At 33.9% G+C, this 27,045-nt stretch overlaps 1 protein-coding gene across 3 annotated transcripts in view; it reads right to left on the bottom strand.

The window, feature by feature from the left end:
- Positions 1 to 27,045, bottom strand: part of Zmym4 (zinc finger MYM-type containing 4) — a 150,057-nt gene that overhangs the window by 88,113 nt on the left and 34,899 nt on the right. Inside the window, exons 1-2 of one of the 3 annotated variants that reach the window (XM_026393391.2) lie at positions 16,890 to 16,970; positions 1,350 to 1,395 (exon numbers count right to left, since the gene is read on the bottom strand). The exons of 1 other annotated variant lie outside the window; for it this stretch is intronic. In XM_026393391.2, the coding sequence (XP_026249176.1) occupies positions 1,350 to 1,395; positions 16,890 to 16,916 (73 nt within the window). In that variant the 5' untranslated portion in view covers positions 16,917 to 16,970. Of the gene's footprint in view, positions 1 to 1,349; positions 1,396 to 16,889; positions 16,971 to 27,045 lie in introns of those variants that run through there. One more of the 3 variants, XM_026393390.2, reaches the window with a different exon arrangement.

The raw sequence follows: 27,045 nt of genomic DNA, 5'->3' as shown, positions 1-27,045 counted from the left end.
ACCATCAGAATCAGCGAGGTCCAATCAATAATGTTTCTTCTAGGAACTTGAAATTAAAAACAAATTAAACAGAAAGACTAAAAGTCATTGGTATATAACTGTTCTCTGACAGGATAGGCTGATATCTTTTGTTGAGTACACTGGAGGAAATTTGTTTTTTTTTACCTCCACTCTAAATTCTATGGACTACCAAATTTACATCAAAGTGTTTCTTCTAGATAAACTAGCTAACCTACTTTGTTGCCAGCAACAATAATTAAATCCACTGAAGAGAAGAATTAAACTATCGATATCAAATAACAAAAAATTAAGACTAACTTAAAAAAAATGTAAACATTCAAAAATATTAGCAAATTCCAAAAAGAAACAAGGTACTCATAGATTCTTCTGGTAGATGAAAACTTAAAAAAAAAAAAAAAGGAAAGGAAAGGTACATTCCGCTGAAGAATTCTAATTGACAAAAGTTACACTCCATAAACAAACGCAAACACATCCTTTAATGATTTATCAATTCTATTCTTAGAATTTATCCTACAAAAACACCTTAACAAGTATACAAAGACATGTAGAGGAAAACTTACCCAGTATTGTTTATAATAATGAAAAACTGAAAATAATTTACATATGTATAAAAGAGGAAGCTGGTTCAATTACAATATAGCCAAAGAATAAAATATTAAGTGGCCATTTAAAAGAATGCAAAAGGATTATATCCATTGACACAGAAAGATTTCTTTGCAGTTGAAAGAAAAAAAGGCAAGAATGGCATTCATACAATTCCTGCACATATAAAAAAATTCCCATATACTATATGTGTGTGTATGCCCGCACGTGTGTGTATATATACATATATATTCATAGAAAAAAGTCTGGAAAGATATATATTAAACTCTTAAAGCCAGTTATCTTTAGCGAATGGTAATGACAAAGGTTTTTACTTTCTACTTTATTGATTTCTATACTATAAGTTGAATGTATTACTTTTATAATCATAAAAAGAATTCTTTAAAATACTATAGCACAAAGATTCTAACGAGAACATTGAAAGATGCTGTAAAAAAAGTAGAAACCTTTAAAATAATAAATATACTTTTCTATATAATTCACACTAGCACAAAGTGTTATTATATTTCAACACATAAATAACTTGAGAGTAAAATATTTCTTGGAAAATAAAAAGCAAGACTCTTATTATTCAAATTAATCGGCTAAAAGTACCGAAAGGATGTGATGAGATCTAGATTAAATATAACTGGTTCATCACATAAATTAGCACTAACCACTCTAATGCTAAATGCTTTGTCTAGACTTTCATCTGTCTAAAGATTTTTTTTTCAAATGGTACTTACAGTTCTCTACAATTTCATCAAAAACTGCACCACTTTTCTGTTCAAACTGAAAAAGCAAAAAAGGAAAGAGAAAAGTAACGTTATTCTCATAATCTTTTTTTTTTTTTTTTTTTTTGGTGCTGGGGATTGAACCCAGGGCCAGCTCAGCTATTATCCCCAGCCCTCACATTCTTCATTCATACTTCTTTGTATCCTTCCCTATTCCCCAAGGAGCTCTAATTTTCAAGCCAAATTATGCAAATGAACAAAATAAACAAAAACATTTCCAAATGGAGTAAAATAAAATTTAGGATGAACAAAAACAGTTCTTCAAACCAAACCCAAGAAATACATTACATTCCCTATCTTATTAATCACTCTTACAATAAATCACACAAGAGGATGATCATATATATCTGTAATAATAATAATAAGCATAGTTAACACTTAAGAACTTACTAAGTCTTAAGGAGAACTATGTAAAAACTTATCAAAACTAAACAGGGGCTGGGGTTGTCATTCAGTGGTAGAGCGCTTGCCTCGCCAACATGAGGCACTGGGTTCGATACTCAGTACTACATAAAAATAACAACTAAAGGTAGTTGTGTCCACCTATAACTAAAAAATATATATTAAAAAAACCTTAACAATTGGCAATGACAATTTCTGTTCTTAGGCTAAAGGCAGAAATTTGTTGTTCTTAAAATGAAAGTGAATCATATTTTAGGAAGTAGAGTCAAGTCTGAGGAAATTCTAGACCTTAAAAACAGACACAGAGGGAAAAGAAATTATAACATAGATAATTCTACCAAGGAATTAAAGAAAGTAGTATGCTCCACACTGAGTCTTTAAAGGACTCCTTAAAGAAATCTTAGTATTCCGGACTCCTGAACACAAGAACATCACTTCTTGATAAACCTTGCCCAGAGTTGGCCAAGACAGAAACAAAATTACCGAACTACCTACATAACTGCAAAGAAAATATAGTAGGTATAGATAAACAGTACCTGATATTAATAATATGAGCACAATATAAATAAACAATATTCCATGTTTCTAAAATAAATTAATTCCATGGAAGAGAAGGTTCAAAGTAAACAAACAGAAAACCACTCAAGAAGAAAACGGGTAATTTACAATAAAGAAACTTCTAAGAAATGTGTTAAGTTAAATCTGAGGTTACACACAAAAAAATAATAACATTAATTGCATGAGGTCATGAGAAAAAAAATATTTGGAAACAAGAAAATGACTGCCAAAATAAAAACTTTTGGGGTAAAATAATGGAAACATTCTTGATCAATTAAAAAAATACAAAAAACTAGAAACAATAATTTGAGTGGGGGCTGGGGATGTGGCTCAAGCGGTAGCGCGCTCGTCTGGCATGCGTGCATCCCGGGTTCGATCCTCAGCACCACATACCAACAAAAATGTTGTGTCCGCGGAGAACTAAAAAATAAATAATAAAAGTTCTCTCTTTCTCTCCTCTCTCACTCTTTCTTTAAAAAAAAAAAAAATAATAATTTGAGTGACATGAAGATTAAACTATAGGTCTTACAGCAATCTCCAAGGTCCCCAAGGGGCTGATGTTGTAGCTCAGTGGTAGAGCACTTGCCTAACATGTGTGAAACTTTGAATTCAATCTTTTAACAACACATAAAAATAAATAAAATAAAGGTATTATGTCCATCAACACCTCTTAAATATATACACACATGCACACACACTATATGGCACCCCAAATGGGAATAATGAAGAAGTAGAAGACTAAAATAAAACTTCTGTGAACTAAAAATATGAATTCTAAGATTCAATGAGCCCATCTGATACCAAAGATGTAATGGGAGAAGGAGGAAAAGATACATCCTGATCAAACTTCAGAATTCCAAAAGTAAGAGCAGTTTTTTTTAAATGCATAAACTAGCATGGGGGGAGGGGAGCACACACCATATTTTTTTTAAATGTTAATATGCATTTTATAAAATATTGCCCAGAGGCAATTTATCTTATGTTCAACCAGTGAAAGGACAATCTTGCACAATGCTATAAGGAAAGAAATGGCACTGATAATAATACCAAGAGGAAGTATGTCTATAATTTATGAGTGATTTAAGGAATTTTGTGTGGGACATAATCTTTTCCCCTGATGAACTATTAAACCTAACTCCTAAGATCAGACTCCATTCCATAGGAAACAGTATCTCTTATCTAAGCTAGAACACAAACAATGAATAACTTCCATATTGTTCTAAAAAAGAAAAAAACTTCCATATTGTTCTAAAAAAGAAAAAAAATGTAATTTAGACCCTCTACAATTTCACATGGAAAATATTAAAATGAAAATGGGGAAAATAATTAAAATTACTCTGGATATAAGAAATAGCAACTGATAAATGCTCAGGAAATAAACCTAGACAGAAAGAATATCAGGTGTTGCCAGACATGATGGAACACAACTTCAAGCCCAGTGACTCAGCAGGCTAAGGCAGGAGATCATAAGTTTGAGGCCAGCTTCAGCAACCTAGTGAGCACTTCAGAAGCTTAGTAAGACCCTGTCTCAAAAATAAAAAATAAAAAGGACTGGGGATGTAGCTCAGTGGAAAAGCACCCTATGGGTTCAATTCTCAGTATGAAAAAAAGGGGGAGGGAGGAAAGAATCAGGTGTTAAAACTTCGGAAAACACTCTTTCAAAATGTCAAAAGATTTTAGAATTAAAGTTCCTTCTCTACAGGTTCAAAATCAGACTCTTTGTTTTCCTGCCTCTCCTTCCCTCCTTATCTCTCAAAACAAAAGCAAAAACTAAAACATTGCCTCTTTTTTTTTTAAATATTTTTTAGTTGTCAATTTATTTATTTATTTGCTTACGTATGTGAGGTGCTGAGAATCAAACCCAGTGCCTTGCACATGGTAGGCAGGCACTCTATCACTGAGCCACTACTCCAGCCCAAAAACATTGCCTCTTTCTTGATCACCAAACAATTTATAGGCCTGTTTACAAATAGACAAAATTATCTCCAGTCTCTTTTGCTGAAAATGGGTATACATTTGAAAACCCCAGGGAAAGAAAACAGATTAGTGGCTGCCCAAGACTAGAGCAAGAGCATGAGGGAGAATCAGGAAAGAATTTACTAATGGATATGTACAACTGTGAATACAGCAGTTCCCCCTTATCAGCAGAGGATACTTTTGAAGACCCTCAGTGGATGCCTAAAAATATGGATGGCGCTGAACCCTATATTAGTATACTTTTTCCTATATTTACATACCTATGATAGTTTAATTTATAATTAGGCACAGCAAGAGATCAACAACTATCAATAAAACTGTAACTATAATAAATTATATGAATGTGGTCTCTTCTCATTTTATCTTATTGTACTATACACCCACCTTCTTGTGATAAAGAAAGATATACAATGTCCACTTGATGAGATGAAATGAGATAGATGAATGATGTAGGCACTATGACATGCCTACTCTCTCAGAGTTGGTTGAAAATAAACACTGATTATCTGATAATCCAGACTGCTATCAAGTGACTAATGGGAAGGTAGTATTTACAGCATGGATACACTGGACAAAGGGATGATTCAAGTTCCATGCAGGATGGAACAGGATGGACAATTATTTGATCACATAACTCAGAATGGGGCACAATTTAAAATTTATGAGCCCAGTTCAAGGATGCATGCCTGTAATCCCAGCAAATCCAGAAGCAGAGGATTACAAATTCAAGACTAGCCTGGGGAATTTAACAAGACCCTGTCTTACAATAAAAAGTAAAAAGATCGGTAAATGTAATTCAGTGAATGCTCCTGAACTCAATCCCCATACTGCAAAAAAAAAAAAAAAGTTTGCGTGTGGCGGGGAGCCGAAGACATGATGGCATACCCTATAATCCCAGCAGCTCAGGAGGCTGAGACAGGAGGATCACAAGTTCAAAGTCAGCCTTAACAACTTAGCAAGGCATTAAGCAACTCCATGAGACCCTGTCTCTAACTAAAATACAAAATAGGGATGTGGCTCAGAGTCTAGGTGCCCAGTTCAGTACGGGGGGGGGGGGGGGGGGATTCAAAAGAAGGGGTATGGGGAGAGGCAGGGGATAAGGAGCCTACGGAAACAAAGAAGAAAACTCATATACTGTTTATTTCTGGAATGTCCAATTTACCACAGTTGATTGTGAGTAACTGAAACTGCAGAATGGGAAAAAGAACAAAGTGAAACTTTGCCCGAGGGAAGACAACTTTATACTAAAAATTACTACACTGTATATAAAATGACTGATTTTCACAGTATGTTGAATTACAAATGAAAATACTGTGCAAATATATTGAGAAGTACACAACAATGACGTTTAGGTATTAAAAACCTGAAAGACACTACCGAAACAATATTAAATACAGAAATGTTATATGCACATATATTAGTAATTTTAAAAGAGTAACTCTGAGGCAGGTATGATGGTACATGCAACTCTGGAAGGAAGATCACAAGTTCAAGCAAGATCATGTCTCAAAATTTAAAAATAAAAAAAAATTTAGTTGAAGATGGACACAATATCTTTCTTTATCGGCATAATGTCTTTCTTTCTTTTTCTTTCTTTCTTTCCTTCCTTCCTTCCTTCCTTCTGTATTTATTTATTTATTTTTGTGTAGTGCTGATGATCAAACCCAGTCATCTTACAGGTGCAAGGCAAGTGCTCCACCACCGAGATACAAGCCCAGCCCTCAAAATAAAAATTAAAAAGGGATGGGAATGTGGTTTAATGGTGAAGCACCCATAGGTTCAATCCTCAATACTAATAGTAAAACTCTTAAATTATATATATAAACACATATGTGTACACATGTGTATGTGTGTTACACAAATAACACATTTTTAATCCCTCAGGATTAAAAATGTACTATATAGTCACCTCATTTCAAAGGAAATCGCACATGTGATGGTACAGCATCAATTAAAGGACAGTCTAGTTTTGGATGGATTTTTAAATTTTGCTTTTAATTCAAATCTCCTGATGACCACTCAATTAACATTATACAAGCAAATAACACAAACATAACTCTCAAATATTGGGCAACATCCCAGAATATCTTCTTGGCCTGTATCTCACCAAGTGGGTAACAACAAACAACAAACAAACTCCCCTGTAGCGGGGAGAACCCTCTCCCCTGGATATCCAGGGGAGCTCCCCCCTACAGGTGGTGGCCCACACCTGTAATCTCAGAAGCTCAGGAAGCTAAGGCAGGTAGATCACAAGTTAAAGGCCAACCTCACCAACATAGCAAAGCCTTAAGCAACTTAGCAAGACCATGTCTTAAAAAATAAAAAGGGCTGCAAATGTGACTCAATAACTAAGCACCCTTGGTTCAAACCCTATTACAAACAAAACAAAACAAAACAAAAAAACATGTAACACTCAGCTTCATAATGATACCATGGTTTTACTAAACTTAGGTTTGAATGCTTCTTGTTCATTCTGTATTTTAGATGCTTCCCCTGCCCCCATGCAGGGGACTGAATCCAAGGCCTCACGCATGCTAAGCATACACTCTACCATGATGTAAACCCCAATCCTGTACAACTTATATATTTACAAATAAGAAATTAGATATAAGCAGTTCATAATTTAGCTTGAAAATCAAAGTCATACTACTCATCCTTCAAGTTTAAATAAAAAGATTTGATTGTACCCAAAGTTGAAGCTGGTTTTCTTGCTATAATAACTATTCTGTAGAGAATGGTTTTCTCAAAACTACAAAACCAAAAAAGAAAACAGAAATGTGGACCCTGATTCAATACAACAAATATCACTGAATTTTTTTTAATTTTTTTTAATATTTATTTTTTAGTTTTCGGCGGACGCAACATCTTTGTTTGTATGTGGTGCTGAGGATAGAACCCGGGCCACACGCATGCCAGGCAAGCGCGCTACAGCTTGAGCCATATCCCCAGCCCCATCACTGAATTTTTAATCAGCAATAAAGTTTCATAGCTTCTGCTCATTAACTTCAAAACATGTAACTATTGCATGTTTGAGATTATTTTATATACATCATTAACAGCAATCATTGGACATTAGTTAAGACCTTAGGCCAATCTTAAATTGCTTGATTTTAAATTTCAACTCTGGCCCCTTAACAGCTATTTAACTAAAAGTTCATAAAATCTGGATATAGATACCTACTTCATAGGGCTGTTAGGATTAACTTTTTAAAAGTACAAAAAGGACTTAGCATGGTATTTATCAAGTTGTAAATACAGCCATGCTCAGTGGCAAACACCTGTAATCCCAGCACCTCGGGAGGCTGAGACAGGAGAATATATATATGTATGTATACATATATGTATTTGTGTGTGTGTGAGTATATATATATGAATCACTCTTGGTACCCTAATAAAAGACATATTTCCCTGCTTTAAAAATATTAAGAGTTCACTAAACATTTTGTTTATAAAACTGTACCCACTTTTAAAAATAAAAACATTCAACAAATGACAAGCAGTTCCCCATATTTCAAACTAAGCAATGGGGGGCATAACACATTTTTACTTTCAAAACTTACACCAAAGACTGGAGGAGGATGTAATCTTTATATAGTGTGAATTGATAAACATATCACCTACACACACACCCCAGCCATCCCTCCAAAAAAAGATCACGATTAGAAATATATTGGATTCTAGATCAACAATTCTTATTTTTAAAAAGTTAATTTTCTCTTCTACCCCTGACACAAACACTATGACACTTCATGGTGTTAAACTTAAGATCTAAAGGATGAGCAGAAATTAAAACAGGTGAACAGATGGGAGGGGGTCAAGAAAGAACAGCAAATATAAAAGTTGACAGCAGAACAAACTGAGAATTCAAAAGTAGAAAGCTTAGCAGGATGAAAATTGAGGGAATAAAGCAAGTAAAGCAATATAAAGCTGATGACAAAGTCATGCATCAAACACTTAAGTACATTCTTCCCAGACAGGTGGTCAGGCATCCCAGTTTGTATCTACCATCTTCATTTTATCTATCTATTTTATTCCTACTGGGGATTGATCCAAGGGCACTTAAACACTGAGATACTCCCCCAGTCTATTTTATTTTTTATTTTGAGGCAGGGTCTAAGTTGATTTCGGTATCACTGGGATGCTGAAGCTGGCCTCAAACTTGTGATCCTCTACCTTAGACTCCTGAATGGCTGAGATTACAGGCATTGCCTAGTAATTACTAATGTGCTCCTAGTAATTATTAATGTGCTCCCCTTCAACTCTCAATAAAATGTCTGTTTTGCTCACCCTAAGTATCAGTTGTATTTAGGTACTGGACTTTATCCTAAGAAAAACCAATGAAGGAGAGAAGCAGCAAAATGGAAGATTTGAAAATGACTATTATGAACCAACGTCCTTTCTCCTATACAAAGTTCTAATCATACCAATCTTATATTATTTCCACTCTTCTGGAAAGACCTAATAAAATCTCACTGCTCTTTGAAAGTACTGTTGTTCAGTGAGAACTTTTCTGACCCTTTTATAAAAATCATTTCTCCTCTGAGTCCTTGATTTATATTTCACTTAAGAATCACTTGTGATAGTTAATTTATGCATGTATCAGTATCACTTTCTAGATAAATCTTTTTTTTATCCCAGGATATCCACAGGCCCTAGACTGTATTTTGCATAATCTCTCGATATCTTTTAAAATAAATGACTGCCACAGCTTTGCATTTCTCAATATCTATAATGCAAAACTCTAATAAAAAACGAGTTCTGTGATCAGGGCACAGTGATAAACACACCTGTAATTTCGGTGATTTAGGGGGCTGCAGAGACAGGAAGATCCCAAGTTTGATGCCTCAGCAACTCAGTGAGACCCTGTCACAAAATTAAGGACAACTGGGTAGATGTAGCTCTCTGGGCTCAAACCCCAATACTGCGCCATGAAAGAGAGGAAAGAAAAGGAGAAAGAAAAAAGAAAGAAATTTCTATGATCAAGTAAATATGAAAACCAGAGATCTATATTTTGGTGAGTAACAATGCATGTTGATTCATTAAATACTAAGACTTCTAAAATTAAAGAAACCTGCATTATTTTTTATCCAGCATTTTCCAAAAATATTTGGTTGTACCACACACTTTTGATGTCAGCATTTAAAAGTCTATAAGTTGTGTGCACTAGGTTTTCATCATTGTGACCAAAATACCCAATGTGAACAACTTACAGGAAAAGTTTATTTGGCTCACAGTTTCAGAAGTTCAGTCCAGGGTTGGCGGTCTCCACTGCTTAGGGCCCAAGGTGGGGCCAGGAGTGTGGCAGAACATAATAGTAGAATGGCTTGGCGAAGGACTTCTCAAGGCCAGGAACAAGGCAGGGAGGGGAAGGGGAGTGAGCCCTCAGGGACCCACCTTCTCAGCCACGCCCCACCTTCTTTCAGTTACCAAACTAAGATGGTTACTATTATCATCTTATCATTTCACCTCTGGATATCCCTGCATTTACACAAGGGCTTCTGGAGGACTCCTCAAATCCAAATCATAACATAAATTTCTACATATTTTAATACCAAAAAAATCATCCTCAATATTTAATAACAATATAAAGTAATATGAGATTTTTAGTTCATTTTTAGAATTGGGGATATAGCTCAGTGGTAGAGCACTTGCCTGGCATGATCAAGCTCTGGGTTCCACCGCCAGCACCACAAAAACAAATAATAAATAAATATAAAAGATAAAATGGTTTAGTTAATTTTTGTTAAATAATCATTCCATTTAACTATCTCTGGATTTCACTAATATTGTAAAAGCAGGGCTTTTCTCACTTGAGAAGTTTAACAAGTACATAGAACATAATATATTTAACATGTCAAAGAATATTTACCTCAAATAATCAGCCAAATCTAACAAAAATATTAAATGAAAACAGTAAATACTTTGGTTCCTACCACTCTTATTCTTCTAAACCTCTCCCCCTGCCACTTATCAATCTTTCCTAAAATATATAGATGTTATCAGAGTTGTTCTCAACTGAAAATTAATCCACTGAATTGGCAAGCAACATTAAATATTTGACAACCAACAATTAAAAAAAATAAAAAGAAAAAAAGAAAAAAAAACATTAAATATCTACCTTACCATCTAGTTATTATTAAAGTGGTACCATAATCATTAATTTACCTTGTTAAAAGTACTAGTCGATGCAAAAAATAAAGAGTAGTAATAATGAAAAGGAAACATTTATCAATATTTGCAGGTAACAATTCTCTGCTCAAAAAGTACAAGGTGGTAACCGAAAAGTTATTAGGAATAAGAACACATTAGGGTGATTCTTTACAAAATACAACATTCAAAAAAGCATTTCTATGAAGAAGCAATAATTAGTTAAAATACAATGAAAAATATAATTCATAAAAATAGCTAATAGCATTTAAAAACTTCAGGATGGGTAGGTCTATCAAGTACAAAGCCCTGGGCTAGATCGCCAGCATTGTGAAAAATTTTTTTAAAAGTTCTGGAAATAAGCTTAAGAAATGTATAAAATTATAATGAAAATACTACAAAATTTTTCTCTGAGGGTAAATAGGTGATTCAACAAGTTCACAAAGGGAATAGAAGAGGTCAATCTCCTCACAAAATAAGAGTGCATGAGAGTGACTAAGAAACTAGACAAACTCTTATCACAGACATCTTAAAGAATAAAGGTAAAAAAATATTCAAGGGCTAGGGAATGTAGCTCAGTGGTAGAGCACTTGCCAAGCATGTGCAAGGCCCTGTGTTCAGTCCCCAGTACTCCAAAAAAAAAAAGGTATATAATTAAGAATTAAAATATGATCAGTAGGAATATTAATTATTATAGTCATTATATGAAATAGTATGTTAGTTCCTTTAAAAAAAATTAAATATCCAACTACCATATGACTCAGCAATTCTGCCCGTAGATATATATCCGAAGGATATAAAAATCAGTATGCAGAATAGATACCTGTACTCATGTTCATTGCAGCACTACTCATAATCGCTTAGATACAGACTCAACCCAAGTAGTCATCAATGGATGGATGGATAAAGAAAATGTGATGTCTTCTCTGGGCCTCTCTCTCTCTCTCTTCTCCTTCCCCTCTTTCACACACACAACATTATTTTAATGGAAATTATTATTTTGTAAATACCTTTGTTTTATTTATTTATTTTTACATGGTGCTGAGGATGAAACCCAGGGCTTCTCACATGGTAGGCAAGCAGTCTGCCACTGAGCCACAACCCTAGCCCCACACACAACATTTTTCAACCTTTAAACAGAAGGATCTGTGGCTCGGTGGCCTAGCACATTTGAAGCCCTGGGTTCGATCTTTAGCACCACATAAAAATTAATTAATTAATTAAGGGTATTGTGTTCAACTACAACTAAAAAATAAAATTTTTTAAATTTTAAAGCAGGAGGATCACAAACTCAAGGATGGCCTGGAAAACCCTGTCTCAAAATAAAAAAATACAAAGTGCTGTGGGCGAAACTCATGTCCCTGGGTTGGCTGGGTAGGGGGAGTCCTGTCATTTTCAATTACATGGAGGGACCTGGAGGGCATTAGATTAAAATGAGATATATGTAGAAGGGTTTAAAAAAAATCATACTCATAAAATAGAGAGTAAAACAAAGACTGGGAGGTGAGAGAATTGAGGAAATGTTGGCAAAAGGACACCAAATTTCAATTAGGAGAAAATACACTGCAGTGAACCTAAATAACAGCCATGTTGTATACTTGCAAATTGCTAAGTAGATAATAAGTGTCCTCACTACAAAAACATGGAATGTGAGGTAATGCCTATATGAATAGTTTGGACTTAAGTCATTTTCCACATATATACATAAATGAAAACGTATTGCTCACCATACATGTCATTTTTACATGTCAATTAAACTTTAAAAAAACCTTAACTAAGGACAATGAAAAGAACATCTACAAGTCTCCACGATCTTTTTATATATATATGTATTTTTTTTTTAGTTGTAGTTGGACCTTTATTTATTTATTTTTATGTGGTACTGAAAATCAAACCCAGGGCCTCGCATGTGCTAGGAAAACACTCTACTGCTGAGCCACAACCCTAGCCCTCCACAGTCAATGGACTATTACCATCCTTCCTTCCCTTTTTGTTCTTAAAGATGTGCTATCAATGTTCCTCCCATACTAAGAACAATTCCTCCACTTGTGCAGCCAAGTTAAATCACACGCCCTCTTACTTTCTTAGGGACACTGTTCTGAAGTCTCTATTTTCTCTCCTACACCATCCATTTTCCCCTTTCTAATGGTTCTTTCCCATAACATACACACATGCTATATTATTTCTTCCATCTTAAAAAACAGTTCTCATGTCTCCCAATTCCCCTAGAGCTACTGCCCACTTTTTTTCTCCCCTTGATAGCAAGAGAGTTAGTTAGTTGTTCACACGTGCTGCCTCTCAGAGTTCTGCCACACATGCTTACCTACTTCAGTAAGTATTTCCACTGAAACTGTTCTTGTCAATGTCATGAAGGACATCTCTATGCTGCTAAACCCAAAGATCAATTCTCTCTCTTAACACAAAACAAGGCAAAAAAAATTAGACTATAACAAGCAACCATTTAGAGTGGAAAAACTACACACCAAAATAAATATCAGGTAATATAAGCTGGGGGAAAAACATCCTAGAAAATAAGAAAATCTTTAAACCAAAAACAAAAATCTTCATTAAAAAAAAAATTTTAAAAGCTGGACCAGAGTTTTTAATATTGCTTTAAAAGACTTAAAAGCAAACTAGAGTTTTTTAATAGTATGTCAATAGTTAATATCTTATTTACAAAGCAGGCTTAAGATTCAGTTAAAGACTCCAATTACAAATAATAATGATAATGATAAAGAACATAAGTACTAAACATTCACTCTCCTCAAAAAATCAAACTTAAAATCAGATACCACTTTCTCTGAGACTAACAAAGATATAAGTAAGTACACAAAGAGAAAAATTTCCCAACTATATTTTTAACGATACTTCTCGGAAATTTCTCTTTATATAGAAATCTACCTCACTTCAATTACTGACTATATAGATTTTACTGTCTTGTATTGATGGATGTTTAAGTTGCTTCCTGCTTTTTTTTTTTAACAAATATAATATTGTAATTGTCACCTCTGAACCTTCAATTTGGCTTATATATGTCAGTTTATCTGTAGAAAGAATTCCTAGAAGTAGAATCACTAGATTACGGGACATAGACATTAAACTTTTTGACATGTTATCAAATTGCACAACAAAAAAACATTCCACCAATATTTACCCCTACCAGGGTGCACTTTGCTGTTTTACTAATTTTTATTTTTTGTTTCTCCAGTTTTGAGTAAGACTCTTTTCAGTAAAGCTACTAACCATCATTCATGTTTCTAACCATTACCTAATTACAGAATTTTGTAGATGGCCTAAAACAGTGGTTCCCCAACCATTACAACAGCAATAAACACTCAGCAGGAACCTCATATTATGTCACTTTTTTCAAACACATGACTTAATTATATTTAATCTCACCCAAAATTTCATAACGTAGTTACTTGTTAACACCTCTATTATATAGGCAAAGAAATATAAGTACTGAGAGATTGAGAGGATGGCATATATAAACAGCTCCAAAGGAGTCTCCTAAGAAAAAAGTTCAATTTCTTAGTAAATATTAGACTCCAGAACCTGCTCCTGCCTTCCTTACAGCTCCAACTTTTTCTAACTTCATGTTCCTATTACATTTTCATTCGTAAAACAAACACTCTAGCTATTATGAATGAACTGTAGCTCACCCAATCTTTCAGAGGTAGTTTCACTACATCTGGACTGTTGTGTGGTTCTTAACTTTTCCAGTCTTCATTCAAGAGTAAACACTACTCAACTAAAGTTACAATTATTCTATGATGCCTTAATGTTGCACACACACAACTTTCTGAACAAAGTTTAACTCACAACTTTTCCTAGCTATACTGGGGCAGATGTGTCCAATGACAACAATTCTAAAAAACATTACTTAAAAGGTAGATGGAAATGTTATATAGAAAATCAAGTACTCATGCATTTCTGAAGCTGGATTATGAAATATCCCATTCTTTTTATAGTCCAATCTACTGACAAATAACAGGGGTTATACAAACAGATTTTTTTAAATTTTTTTTTTAGTTGTCAATGGATCTTTATTTTATTTATTTATATGTGGTGCTGAGAATTAAACCCAGTGCCTTACACATGCTAGGCAAGCGCTCTATCACCACTGAGCCACAACTCTAGCCCAAACAGTGATTTTTAATTCCATTTTGGAGACTATCTTTAAAAAAAAAAAAAAACATTACACTTTTTGTACAATGACCTTTAAAATTATACAAAAATTGAACAATCTAGTTGGTTTCTTTCAACAAACTCTAAATGTTATCAATACTGTATAAAAGATTAGAAATTCTATATTTCTTAAAGCCAGACACCAATAAAGCAATCCTCCAGCAGACACTAACTGGGTATCATATAATGCAGTTCGATTCTGATACTATCTACCTGTAGTTAACATCAGGCCCCACAGGCTGAAAGTCTAGTCCTATAAAACTGCTCCTTACTTTGGATGCCAATCACAAGCACTAAGTTGTGAACTATGATACTGACTAACCAGCTATAATTCAGGTTCCCACAACCTCTTCCTCAAGGTCAATTTACTAGTAACCAACAGCTCATGGAACTCAGAGCAACACTTACTTATGTTTATTGGTTTAAAATAAAAGAAAAACATAAACACCTACTTAGAAAAGATGCCTAACTCAAGGTATTGCAAGGCAGGAGTTTTCAAACCTTCTCTAGGCATGTTACCTTCCCAGTATTTCCACGTGTTCAGCAATCAGGACACTCTATGAACTCCATCCTTTGTGGTTTTTATAGACAATGTATTATGATTGATTAACACTGGCCACTGATAATTGACTCAACCTTCAGCCCTCAAATCATGCCTTATCTTTTTGGTGAACAATTCCCACCCTGAAAACTGTCTAACAACCACCAGCAACTGGTCATCCCCACTTCTACTTCTAGAGATCCAAGGATTTCAGAAGCTATGTGCCAGGAACATGGGACACATACCAATAAATGTTTTTTCTATGACAATGTCACACTAGCCTAGAGAGATTTTTGACTGTTCTGTATTGCTGTAAGTCTAGCACCTGCAACACTGCATAATATAAAACAGAAGTGTAAACAGCTAAATCCTTTTTATTAGTTACCAAGTATTTCAAAAATTGTGTAGATTGTATGATGATTGTTATTATCAAGTACTTCAAAAGTTGCTTAGATTGAATGCATGAACATCCTCAAATGTACCATAAATTGTGCAAGAATCTTTAAGATTACACAGAAGATTCAAATAATTTTTTATTCTTTCAACAGACCACTCCAGAACCAATGTCCAATCTTCCTCCTTCACCAACAGTAATGCTCGTTTCTTCCTTTTTATTACCCCAATTCAAACATCCCTTACTTATTCTTTCCTAATTATTTTCTCAAGTTAGAAAATGCAACAATTTTGTTATGAAAAATAATTTGTTTTTTATGCAAGCAGCCATACAGCAGGACCATAAAAATGTCCACACAAGTTGAACACATGCAAAGTAATCTCAATGGTCAAAGGAAAAAATTTAAATTGTTACATGATCTTCTGAATTTTTGTCAAAACTTCAAAACTCTGCCAGGTTAAATGAATAGGGAATCGAAAAACTGATATAGAATACATTATTATATAGCTAGCAACTTAAAATAGAAGAAACACTAGCCAGGCACGGTGGCAAATGCCTATAATCCCAGCAGCTCAGGAGGCTGAGGCAAGAGGATCACAAATTCAAAGCCAGCCTCAGTAATTTAGTGAGGCCCTGAGCCTAAATAAACTTGGTGGGACCCTGTCTCTGAATAAATATTTACATACCCACACACAAGAAACAATAAGAATCAAAAGTGGCTGTTGTTACTATTGTTTCGTTTGCCTTAGTGTTGCTGGGTGTGCAAGCAAGCAAGTGCTCAACCACAGAGCAATAGCATCATCCAAAGTGTTTTCTTTGAGCCACAACACTTGCCTAGCATTATGAGAAGCCCTGGGATTCATCCCCGGCACCAGAAACACCACACACACACACACACACACACACACACACACACACACACCAAGCACTTTTTCACTTTTTCCATGCTTTGCCAAGTTGTCATAATCCTTTCTAAGTTTTTTGTTTGTTTGTTTGTTTGCTGCCAAATTCTTACCCTTTACCCTTTCAATCTTGTGAATATCTCCAAGAGTTCCTTTACCCTGAAATTGTTACCAGTATACTTCTACTAGGACATCTTCATCCTTGCTGTCATTTATGTTGAATATGCCTTTACTGTAAGTTACTATAAATTCTCTTCTTTATGGCCACTTAGCAATTTCAAGTTTTCTTCATTACACAAGTTAGTGAGGATGGCTTCAAAAAACAAGACTATTTTAGCAATCTGATTTATCAAACAGGTAAAGATACTAACCACTCAACTTACATCAGTCCTTGCAATCTGGGTACACATTTCACAGCAGCATCTATATCTTCTCTAACATCTTCATTTCACCAGAAAGCTTATTATTAATCCATACACATTCTGAAACAATGAAACAAGCCTTTACTGACATAAAAAGTTCTTTAATCTGCTTTTAATTACAGTTTTCTATCAATGTGGCTAACTTCAATATATTTTGGCCTGAATGCTGGAAAAACTGACATGGAGTCTGTTACTAAGATATTTAAATGATGTTTAAGCTATTTGTTTTTTATATTTATTGAACTTTTTCAAGCTTTTCACACACTAGCTACATGTAGGCTTAGTGCTTGTCCTCTCTTCATGTACCTTTCATCATCTTAAACTTTTAATATACAGTTTATCAGCTCCTGTTATCACTTTTCATTCCTTTTCCACATTTTCATCTTTGTTGGCCATTTCAACACAACTATACCCTTTGCTATCTGTATATAAACTTTGTGTACACAACAGTAATCAATCCCAAGAGACTTTGAAATAAGGGATATGATTGGTCAACAATTATGACAGAAATTTGTTAATTACATAGTAATTTGATGACTAAAAAGCTACCATCCAAATTTACACTTCACAATAATTAATTTACTATATAATAAATGACATCTAAACTCTATTGTGTATGGCACTGGTGTTTGAACTGTGGCATCTGAAATTCCAAGCACGTTGGAACTGTAAGAATTAAGTGTACAAAGAAAAACTTCAGTTATATGAGGAAAATATTTGCTGTCAAATATGCAGCAGAGGGGCTGGAGATCAAAGGGAGAACATTTGTCTAGCATGTGCAAGGCCCTAGGTTTGATCCTTGGCACCACCAAATAAATAAATAAATAAATAGATAGATAGATAGATAGATAAATAAATAAATAAAGGGATAGTCTCAACAAAACTGCCATTTTCTATACTGTTGCTTTCTAGTCATTGCTTTGGCACTAATTCACTAACAAACCTTAGTAATATGAACGTAAGACAATTGACTCCTCTGGCACTCAAATTCTTTATAGTCTATATATATTAATGAAGTTAGTCTACATAAAACCAGAAGTTCTCTCCAAACTCTCACAATTCGCTATCAAGCTAGTCACTAAGAACTCAAATTAGTACAATGGTAACTGAGGACCTGATAATTAGGTCTTAGCTGGGCATGGTGACATGGTGGCATGGTCTTAGCTGTAATCCCAGCAAGCTGTTGAGATGGGAGGATCACCAAATTTGAGGCCAGCCTCAGCAACTTAGTAAAACCCTGTCTCAAAATGAAAAAATAAAAAAGGGCTAGGGATGTTAGCCCAATTGTAAAGTGCCCTGGGTTTAATCTCCAGTACAAAAAAAAAAAAAAAAAGTGCACAATGTTCTCTCTCAAGATGGCACTTTTCTTAGTCAATAATGACTTTTTTGGAGGTGGTACTGAGGATTGAATCCAGGGCCTCGTGCATGCAAGACAAGCACTCTACCAACTAAGCTATTTCCCCAGCCATCAATAATGACTTTCTAACATATTAACTTTTCTTTTAAAATTGAATGAAATCCATCTTCTTTTCATATTTATTCCAAAAGTTTATATAAGAATTTATATAAACTTTAACACAATTATTATTTTCAGTGAAATTATTTGATATGAACTAAAAATTAAACAGCTTTGTCTCTCCCTCAATACAAGAATGGCTGTCTACTTATTGTAGGTATGATTATCAATTGTAATTCACATTTCATGTGCAGGCAGCATACTTTTTAGTAGTGTTTTTTAAAAATTCTATGTTCAATCAACACCAAAGTTCCAAATAGAAGCACAGGAGGTTAAGTTGGATTTTAGAAATTCATAATTCAGTAATATGAACCAAATGACCTAATTTCAAATCAAAGAACATATTGACAAGCCAGCTATTAGAAATATTCTATTATATATTAATAGAATGTATATCATTTTAATGCTATATTTACATTATATATTTTAATGGGAAAAATTGTTTAAGAAGTTCTAATAACCTAATAAACATAAACTAGTCAAAAATCTATCACGATGGGACTGGGGTTGTGGCTCAGTGGTAGAGTGCTCACCTAGCACATGTGAGGTAAGCACCACATAAAAATAATAAAATAAAATAAAGGTACACTGTTCATCTACAACTTAAAATAAAAACAAAAGATAGTTTTTTATCTATCACCAAACAAAGAGTATAGCTTCAGTCACTGTTGAGAAAATAGCTTTTTTAAAAAATATTCACTTATGAAAAGTTATCATCTTAAAGTGATTTACTAACTTCACAGCAGCCAAAGAGAATCAAGCTACACAGATTTGGAAAGGAAAATCTTTAATAGTTGGAAACTGTGTCATTTTTAATCTGCATGTATAGAATGCTACATCTATCTTTGAAATAAAATGAGGAAAATGTGTCCCCAAAAATTCTGTGCAAGTCGGGAAGTTTTTAAACTATATGTTTTTTCACCAAGTTTTCTAGATAAAAAACAATGCACAAAAGTGTTTAATAGCTTGGAAAATCAAGAACATTTGTGATAAAATCTCTGCTACTCCTCAAGAAAAATATTTTCCGGGCTTTAAAAAAATCTACTGCAAATATGAACATATAAATCATAAAACATAAATAAAAGAACACATTAGGGTTTCTTCAATTATTTAAGACAAAAGCAAAAACCACTTGGACTACTTGACTTCCAATCAAGTGATCCCTGACTTCAAATAAGGAGGAAGTTACCACAACTCCCAAAATGTAAAAATGAATCCAAAGAAAACTCTAAAATAATATTTAGACAAAAAATTGAAGAGACAATTGATGTTTAGATTTTTCAAAGCATCTGTTCGATGAAGACACAGACAGAGAAAGATCACTGTACCTGCAAAAATAGCTGCAGACAAGTATGGACATTCCTCAGAAAACTGGAAATGGAACCACCATTTGACCCAACTATCCCACTCCTTGGTTTATACCCAAAAGACTTAAAATCAGCATACTACAGTGATGCAGCCACGTCAATGTTTACCGCAGCTCAACTCACAATAGCTAAACTATGGAACCAACCTAGGTGTCCCTCAAAAGATGAATGGATGAAGAAAATGTGGTGTATACACTCAATAGAATATTACTCAGCTTTACAGAAGAGTGAAATTATAGCATTTGCCAGTAAATGGATTGAGCTGGAGAATATCATGCTAAGAGAAATAAGCCAATCAATCCCACAAAACCAAAGGCCAAATGTTTTCTCTAATATGTAAATGCTAATTCACAATAAGGTGGTGAACACTAGAGAGGAATAGCGTCACCTTAGATTAGGTAGAGAGAAGTGATGGGAGGGGAAGGGATGTGAGGATAGGAAAGATAGTAGAATGAAACAGACATTATTACTCTTTTGTGTGTGTGTGTGTGTGTGTGTGTGTGTGTGTGTGTGACTACATGACCAATATCATTCTGCAACATGTACACTCAGAAAAATGAAAATATATCCCTTCTATGTATATCAAAGTGCATAAATGCATTCTACTGTCATATAAAACTAATTAAAACAAATTTTTAAAAAATTTTTTTAAAGATATCTGCAGACATATAAGAAACTTTTGGGAAAAACGGAACCCATGAAGCAGTGATTTTCAGACCCATAAAGAGTTTCATGACCTTTCAGAAAGTCGAAATTATTTTCACTGTAATAGTAAGACATTATTTATATTTTTTTTCACTGTGTTGACATTTATACGACTGGTATAATGTGGGTACAACTACTGAACTCATAGGCAGTGAGTAGCATTAAACTGTACTGATAGTCACTGTAATCAACACAGCTATAAACATTAAAGTAAACAATCATAAGGGAAAGAATTGGTTGCAATTTTGTCCCTTTATATTTTCATCCTTATGACAAGGCAATTTCTTCAAAGCTGAATCTCAAGCTTAATGAATAATTTGTGATAAAGCCAAGAAAAGTATGTATCTCAGTCAACAAATTCATAAAAAGAAAAGAAAAAAGCAAATACCAATAAAAATTGAGCAAATCCCTACTTTTGAATGTTAATGGATATTATGCAAGTATATATAAGAAAACAGCACTTAAATATTTTTATATTTCTTAAGTGAGAAAAACATTACAGAACCAGAAAGATCCAGGAAAAAATACATACATAAATTTTATTTTGGTACTGGGAATGAAACCCATGGTACTCTACTACTGAGCTATATCTTCATCCTTTTTTATTTTTTCTTTTGAATCAGCATATTTCTAAGTTGCCAAGGCTGGCCTCAAACTTAAATACTGTCTCAGCCTCCTGAATAGCTGGGATTACAGGTAAGTGTAACCATACCTGGCAAGGACTTTTATTTAAAGAATAACTCAAAAGCAAGAGTAGTCAGTTCAACTTTAACTTTAAAATACTCATTCCTTTAGTGATATCCCATTAACATTTTTCATCATTACCACAATCTAAGTTGTTGTGTTTTTCCAAAGTCACAATTAATATGTATGTGTGTGTATATATAAATATATATTATATATAATACTATTATATATAATTACAACTTTGTACAATACTTAATATATCAAACACGATAACATAGGCAGAGGTAGGCACAGCTGGCAAACACCTGTAACCCCCACTACTCAGGTAGCTGAGGCAGAAGGATTGCAAGTTCAAGGTCAGTTTTGGCAAGGTAGCAAAACCCTATTCAAAATCAAATAAAAATCAAAGCTGCGCTGTTGTAGGTCAATAGTAGAATGCTTGATTAACCATTCACCAGGTTCTGGGTTCAATTCCCAGTACCTCAAAAAAATAATAATAATAATAAACAGATTTTTAACTGTTAAGAATTTTGTACTTGGTCCTTTTGTTCTCTACCTATATCATCTTTTTTGGTTGGTTGGTTGGTTGATTTTGTTTGCAATAGTGAGGATTGAACCCAGAGACACACTACCATTAAGCTATAGGCCCATCCCTTTTTAAATTTCTTTGAGACAGGGTTCCATTAAAATGCCCAGGCTGGCCTCAAAGTTGTAATTCTCTTGCCTCAGCCTCCTGAGTAGTCAAAATATAGGTATGCACCACCATGCCCTGCAAAAACAATAATTTTTAACTACGTTTCCATATTTCTTACTTCTCACACTTAATTACTAGTGTGGTGTTTTATCTATAAAAAGTTACCAAAAAAGAAAATAAATAAGAATCAATAAAACTATATCTAAGAAATATAAAAACTCAGCATTTCTGGATCATTCATCTTAGATAAGAGTTGTCTTTTTTAATAAACAATTCACTGAATGTAGACATGATACTTCCATCTAAAGTTAATGTAACGAATCATTTATATGGCTTAGTTATCAGTATACTTCACACTAGTAAGTACACTGCTTTCCTAGCTATAGAAACTAGATATTCTCAATTATATGTTTCTCAAAACTCTAATTTATGAAAAGCCTAAAAATGCTGTTTTGGAAACACATTTAAAAGACTAGGAACTCCCTTGTTTTGCAGCATTGGCGATCAAACCCAAGTCCTCACCCCAGCTCACTACTATTCATTTAAAAGAAGAAAAAAACCTACAGGGATTCGAAACATACTTTAAACCAAGAATATTCATTAATTATATGCGTATACAGGAATTGGTAACAGCTATTATACTTTTGCAATATTCAAAATTGTAAATAATTATATATCACTTTGCTACACATAAAATAAAAATTTAAGCCCTGGTATCATATGATATATATATTTAAGATACACAGTATACTTCAATCCAATGTTGGGGGGTGGGGCGGGGCAGTGATACCAGGGATTGAAACCAGAAGTGTGTTACCACTGAACTACATCCCAAGACTTTTTTTTAATTTTGAGATAAGGTGCCAAGGCCTTGAACTTATAATCCTCTGCCTCAGTCTCCCAAGTAGTTCAGATTACTGCACAAGGCCACTTTAACAAAAATATTAAAAAAAAGAAATACCAATAGTAATAGTAGAAAAGAGTTAATTTTCACCAGAACACTCACATTCTTTACAAATATCCTAACCTCTAAAACTATCACTGTAAACAAAAATGACAAAAAAAAAGCTTACCTTCAAAAATACTTGTATTTCCACATTATTTATAAACATAAAAAATTACTGGAAGTACCTTTGCCAGATAAATATCAAAACAATTTGTTAATGCATATTATACTATAGAATTCTATAGTATAGACTTTAAAAAGAATAAGGTAAAAAGTTCTGAAGATGAATAATGGTAATGATGGTACAACAGTGTAAATGTACTAAATACTACTGAACTATACACTAAAAAACAGCATTGGGGGTGCTGGGGCTGGGGCTGGGGCTCAGTGACAGAGCGCTTGCCTCTCACATGTGGGGCACTGGGCTCAATCCTCAGCACCACATAAAAATTAATAAACAAAGATATTGTGTCCATGTATAACCAGAAAAATATTTTTAAAAAAAACAGCAATGGGCAAATTTCCTGCTACATATTTTACAAAAGAGTAAGGTATCAAAGGATAATACTTATAGTTATACCAAGCTTATAATCAAACTGTTGAAACCTAAAGATTAAAAAAAAAAAAGACTTTACTAACAGAGAAAAATAATATATTGGGCTGGAGATGTGGCTCAGCGGTAGCGCGCTCGCCTGGCATGCGTGCGACCCGGGTTCGATCCTCAGCACCACATACCAACAAAGATGTTGTGTCCGCCGAGAACTAAAAAATAAATGTTAAAAATTCTCTCTCTCTCTCTCTCTCTCCTCTCTCACTCTCTCTTTAAAAAAAAAAAAAAAGAAAAATAATATATTACTTAATATTACTATGGATATTTCATCAGAAGCCTTGGATGCCAAAAGAAAGTAGAAAAACATGTTTAAAATGCTTCAAGAAAATAAGTGTCAACTAATAAATCTACATGCAATGAAAATAACCTTTAGGAATAAGTATGACGTATAGATATTCTCTGATGAAGTTAAACTGCAAGTATTTTTAATTTTTTTATGGACACAATATCTTTATTTATTTATTTTTATGTGGTGCTGAGGATCAAACCCAGTGCCTCACATGTGCAAGACAAGCACTTTACCACTGAGCTACAGCCCCAGCCCCATAAATTGAAAGTATTTGTTGTCAGCAGATATGCTCTAAAAGAACAGCTAAGTAAGACATTAATAAAAAAGTAAAATGATGTCAGAAGAAAATTTAGGTCACAAGAATGAAGAAAAAGCTACAGAAGTGGTAACTATCTAAATAAATATAACTATAAATATGGACTATTCTTGAGTTCTTTATCTAATAACAATTGAAATAACATAATGGTTATTATATAAAAATAACATAATGGTTTTTCAATATTTGTGTATGTAATATGACATTAAAGGGAAGAGTAAAACAACCCTCCAAATTCACTAAATTTTATTTGAAGACATATAATATTTGAAGTAAGTTGCAAAATGTTACACACTATTTGACATTCTTAAAAACAAAAAATATAATAACAGAATACTACAATGGTTTACCAGTGGTTTAAGACGGAATGGAACATATGAGTATGAATGTTAGCATGATGGAGCTTTTTCGGGTGATTAAACAGGTGATTTTTTAAAAAATATTTATTTTTAGTTGTAGTTGGTCACAATATCTTTATTTAATTTACTTCTTTTTATGTGGTGCTGAGGGTCAAACCCAGGACCTCGCACAAGCTAGGTGCGCACTCTAATGCTGAACCTCAAAACCCCAGCCCGGTGTTTATGATGACATTCAGAAGAATCTATATACCTGTATTTAAAATTCATACAGGGGCTATAATGTTTTTATTAGAATGTGCTTATTAGCATGTGCAAGGCCCTGGTTTGAATCCCTAGCACCAAATTATTATTTATAATTCATACAACTATATAGCAAATATAAAAAAAATTAATATGCATTAATTTAAATAATATAGGTTGGGAGTATAGCTCAGTGGGAAAGCATTTGCCTAGCATATGTGAAGCCCTGGATTCGATCCCAAGTACTAGGTTAATAATTAATTTAATGAATGAGCCAGGCATGATGGCATACATCTATAATCTCAGCAACCCAGGAGGCTGACGAAGGTGCACTGCAAGTTCAAAGCCAGCTGAACAATTTAGTAACACCCTGTCTCAAAATAATATTTAAAAAATCCTACTGAGGGGGTCTGGGGTTGTGGCTCAGCGGTAGAGCGCTCGCTTGGCACGTGCAAGGCCCTGGGTTCGATCATCAGCACCACATAAAAATAAAATAAAGGTATTACGTCCAATTACAACTAAAAAATAAATATTAAAAAAAAACCCTGCTGAGGATATAACAGTGGCAGAGCCCTTGTCTAGCATGTGTGAGGCCCTGGGTTCAACTCCGGGAGAAAGAGAAAGAAAGAGAAAGATTGATTAAAAAAAAAAAAGATAAATTTATGCATAATTATAAATAAATGTATGAGCAGGTATACTCTATGCATTTTGTAATCTTTCTGATTATTTACAATAATGCTGACTTTATAATAAAAATAAAGTAGAATAGAATATTCAAAGTATCTGCAAAATACTTAAGTTTATTTAGAAGATGCCACTCAAATACAGTTCTCTCATAGAATTACATGGAAAATGAGTAAATCCGAACAATATGTTGTTTTGAGATCTCAAATGATAATGCAGTATATAGCCGGCATCTGCCCCCCAACAACCCAAAATATACTAACAAACCAACCAATCATAAGGGGCTTTTTTTTTCTTAAGTTGTCAAAGGATATTTATTTATTTACTTGTTTATATGTGGGCTGAAGATGGAACCCAGTGCTACAACCCCAACCCAATTATAAGGCTTTAGAAGAATCAAATGAGCCAATATAACCTACAAAGTATGTGCAACTCCCCATGAGAACACATAAAATCAGGGACTGGAGTTGTAGCTCAGTGGTAGAGTGCTTTCCTAGCATGTGTGAGGCACTGGGTTCAATTCTCAGCGCCACATATAAATAAATAAATAAATATAGGTCTATCGACAACTAAATAATACTTTTAAAAAAGGACACATATGGGGCTGGGGATGTGGCTCAAGTGGTAGCGCGCTCGCCTAGCGTGCATGCGGCCCGGGTTCGATCCTCAGCACCACATACCAACAAAGATGTTGTGTCCGCCGAGAACTAAAAAATAAATATTAAAAATTCTCTCTCTCCTCTCTCACTCTCTCTTTAAAAAAAAAAAAAAAAAAAAAAAAAAAAGAATCCAAAGTTCCAGGCCAGCCTAGGAAACTTAAACCCTGATTCACAATAAAAAAATTTTAGAAAAAAAAAAAAAAAAAAAGGACACATATAATCATTATACAGATATAAGTGATCATTACAAAGTCAACTATTAGACTAAACTATTCCAGCTAATAAAATTTTTATTGCACAATTTCCTAAGGTAAACTATTTACAAGATAAACCTAAGACAATACCTAGCATAATTTAAAAAATAAATGTTTGTTGAATGAGTAATGCAAATAGAAAGAATAAACCTTACTAAAATACCAATTTTCATACAGATCTCCAAGCTTGTAAGATATGTAACCAGACAAGCAAGATGGTGCATACCTGTAATCCCAGTGGTTCTGGAAGCTGAGGCAGGAAGATCGCGAGTTCAAAGCCAGCCTAAGCAAAAGCAAGGTGCTAAGTAATTCAGTGAGACTCTATCTCTAAATAAAAAAACAAAATAGGGCTAGGGATGTGGCTCAGTGGTCAAGTGCCCCTGAGTTCAATCCCCAATACAGAGAGAGAGAGAGAGAGAGAGAGAGAGAGAGAGAGAGAACCAAAGACATTGACGACATAAAATATATACAATGAGGTCACCTTGTTTCTTTCAGTCCTCTAATTCAGTTAGTGTGAAATCCATTATTTTGTCAGAAAGTTACATCTATACTTGAGAATCTATTTGAAACCCATCCACTATTTCTTCAAATTCACTTACGGCTCTAACACACCATTATCTTCTGTTTCTGTCATTCTTCCTTTCTCAAACAAGGATGCCTGCTCTAATACTTCAATCTACTATGACATTAGTTTGGTTTTAATGTTTTGCATGAATATTCCAAGAGCAACTACCTTTATCATTCATTCTTACCACAAAAATTCATTATGAGTCTACATCTTTAAGCAGAAT

The sequence above is a fragment of the Urocitellus parryii genome, chromosome 11 (assembly GCF_045843805.1).
Source record: "Urocitellus parryii isolate mUroPar1 chromosome 11, mUroPar1.hap1, whole genome shotgun sequence".
Lineage (NCBI taxonomy): Eukaryota > Metazoa > Chordata > Mammalia > Rodentia > Sciuridae > Urocitellus > Urocitellus parryii.
The sequence above is the reverse complement of the archived record's forward strand: the minus strand, read 5'-3'. Positions and strand labels throughout refer to the sequence as shown.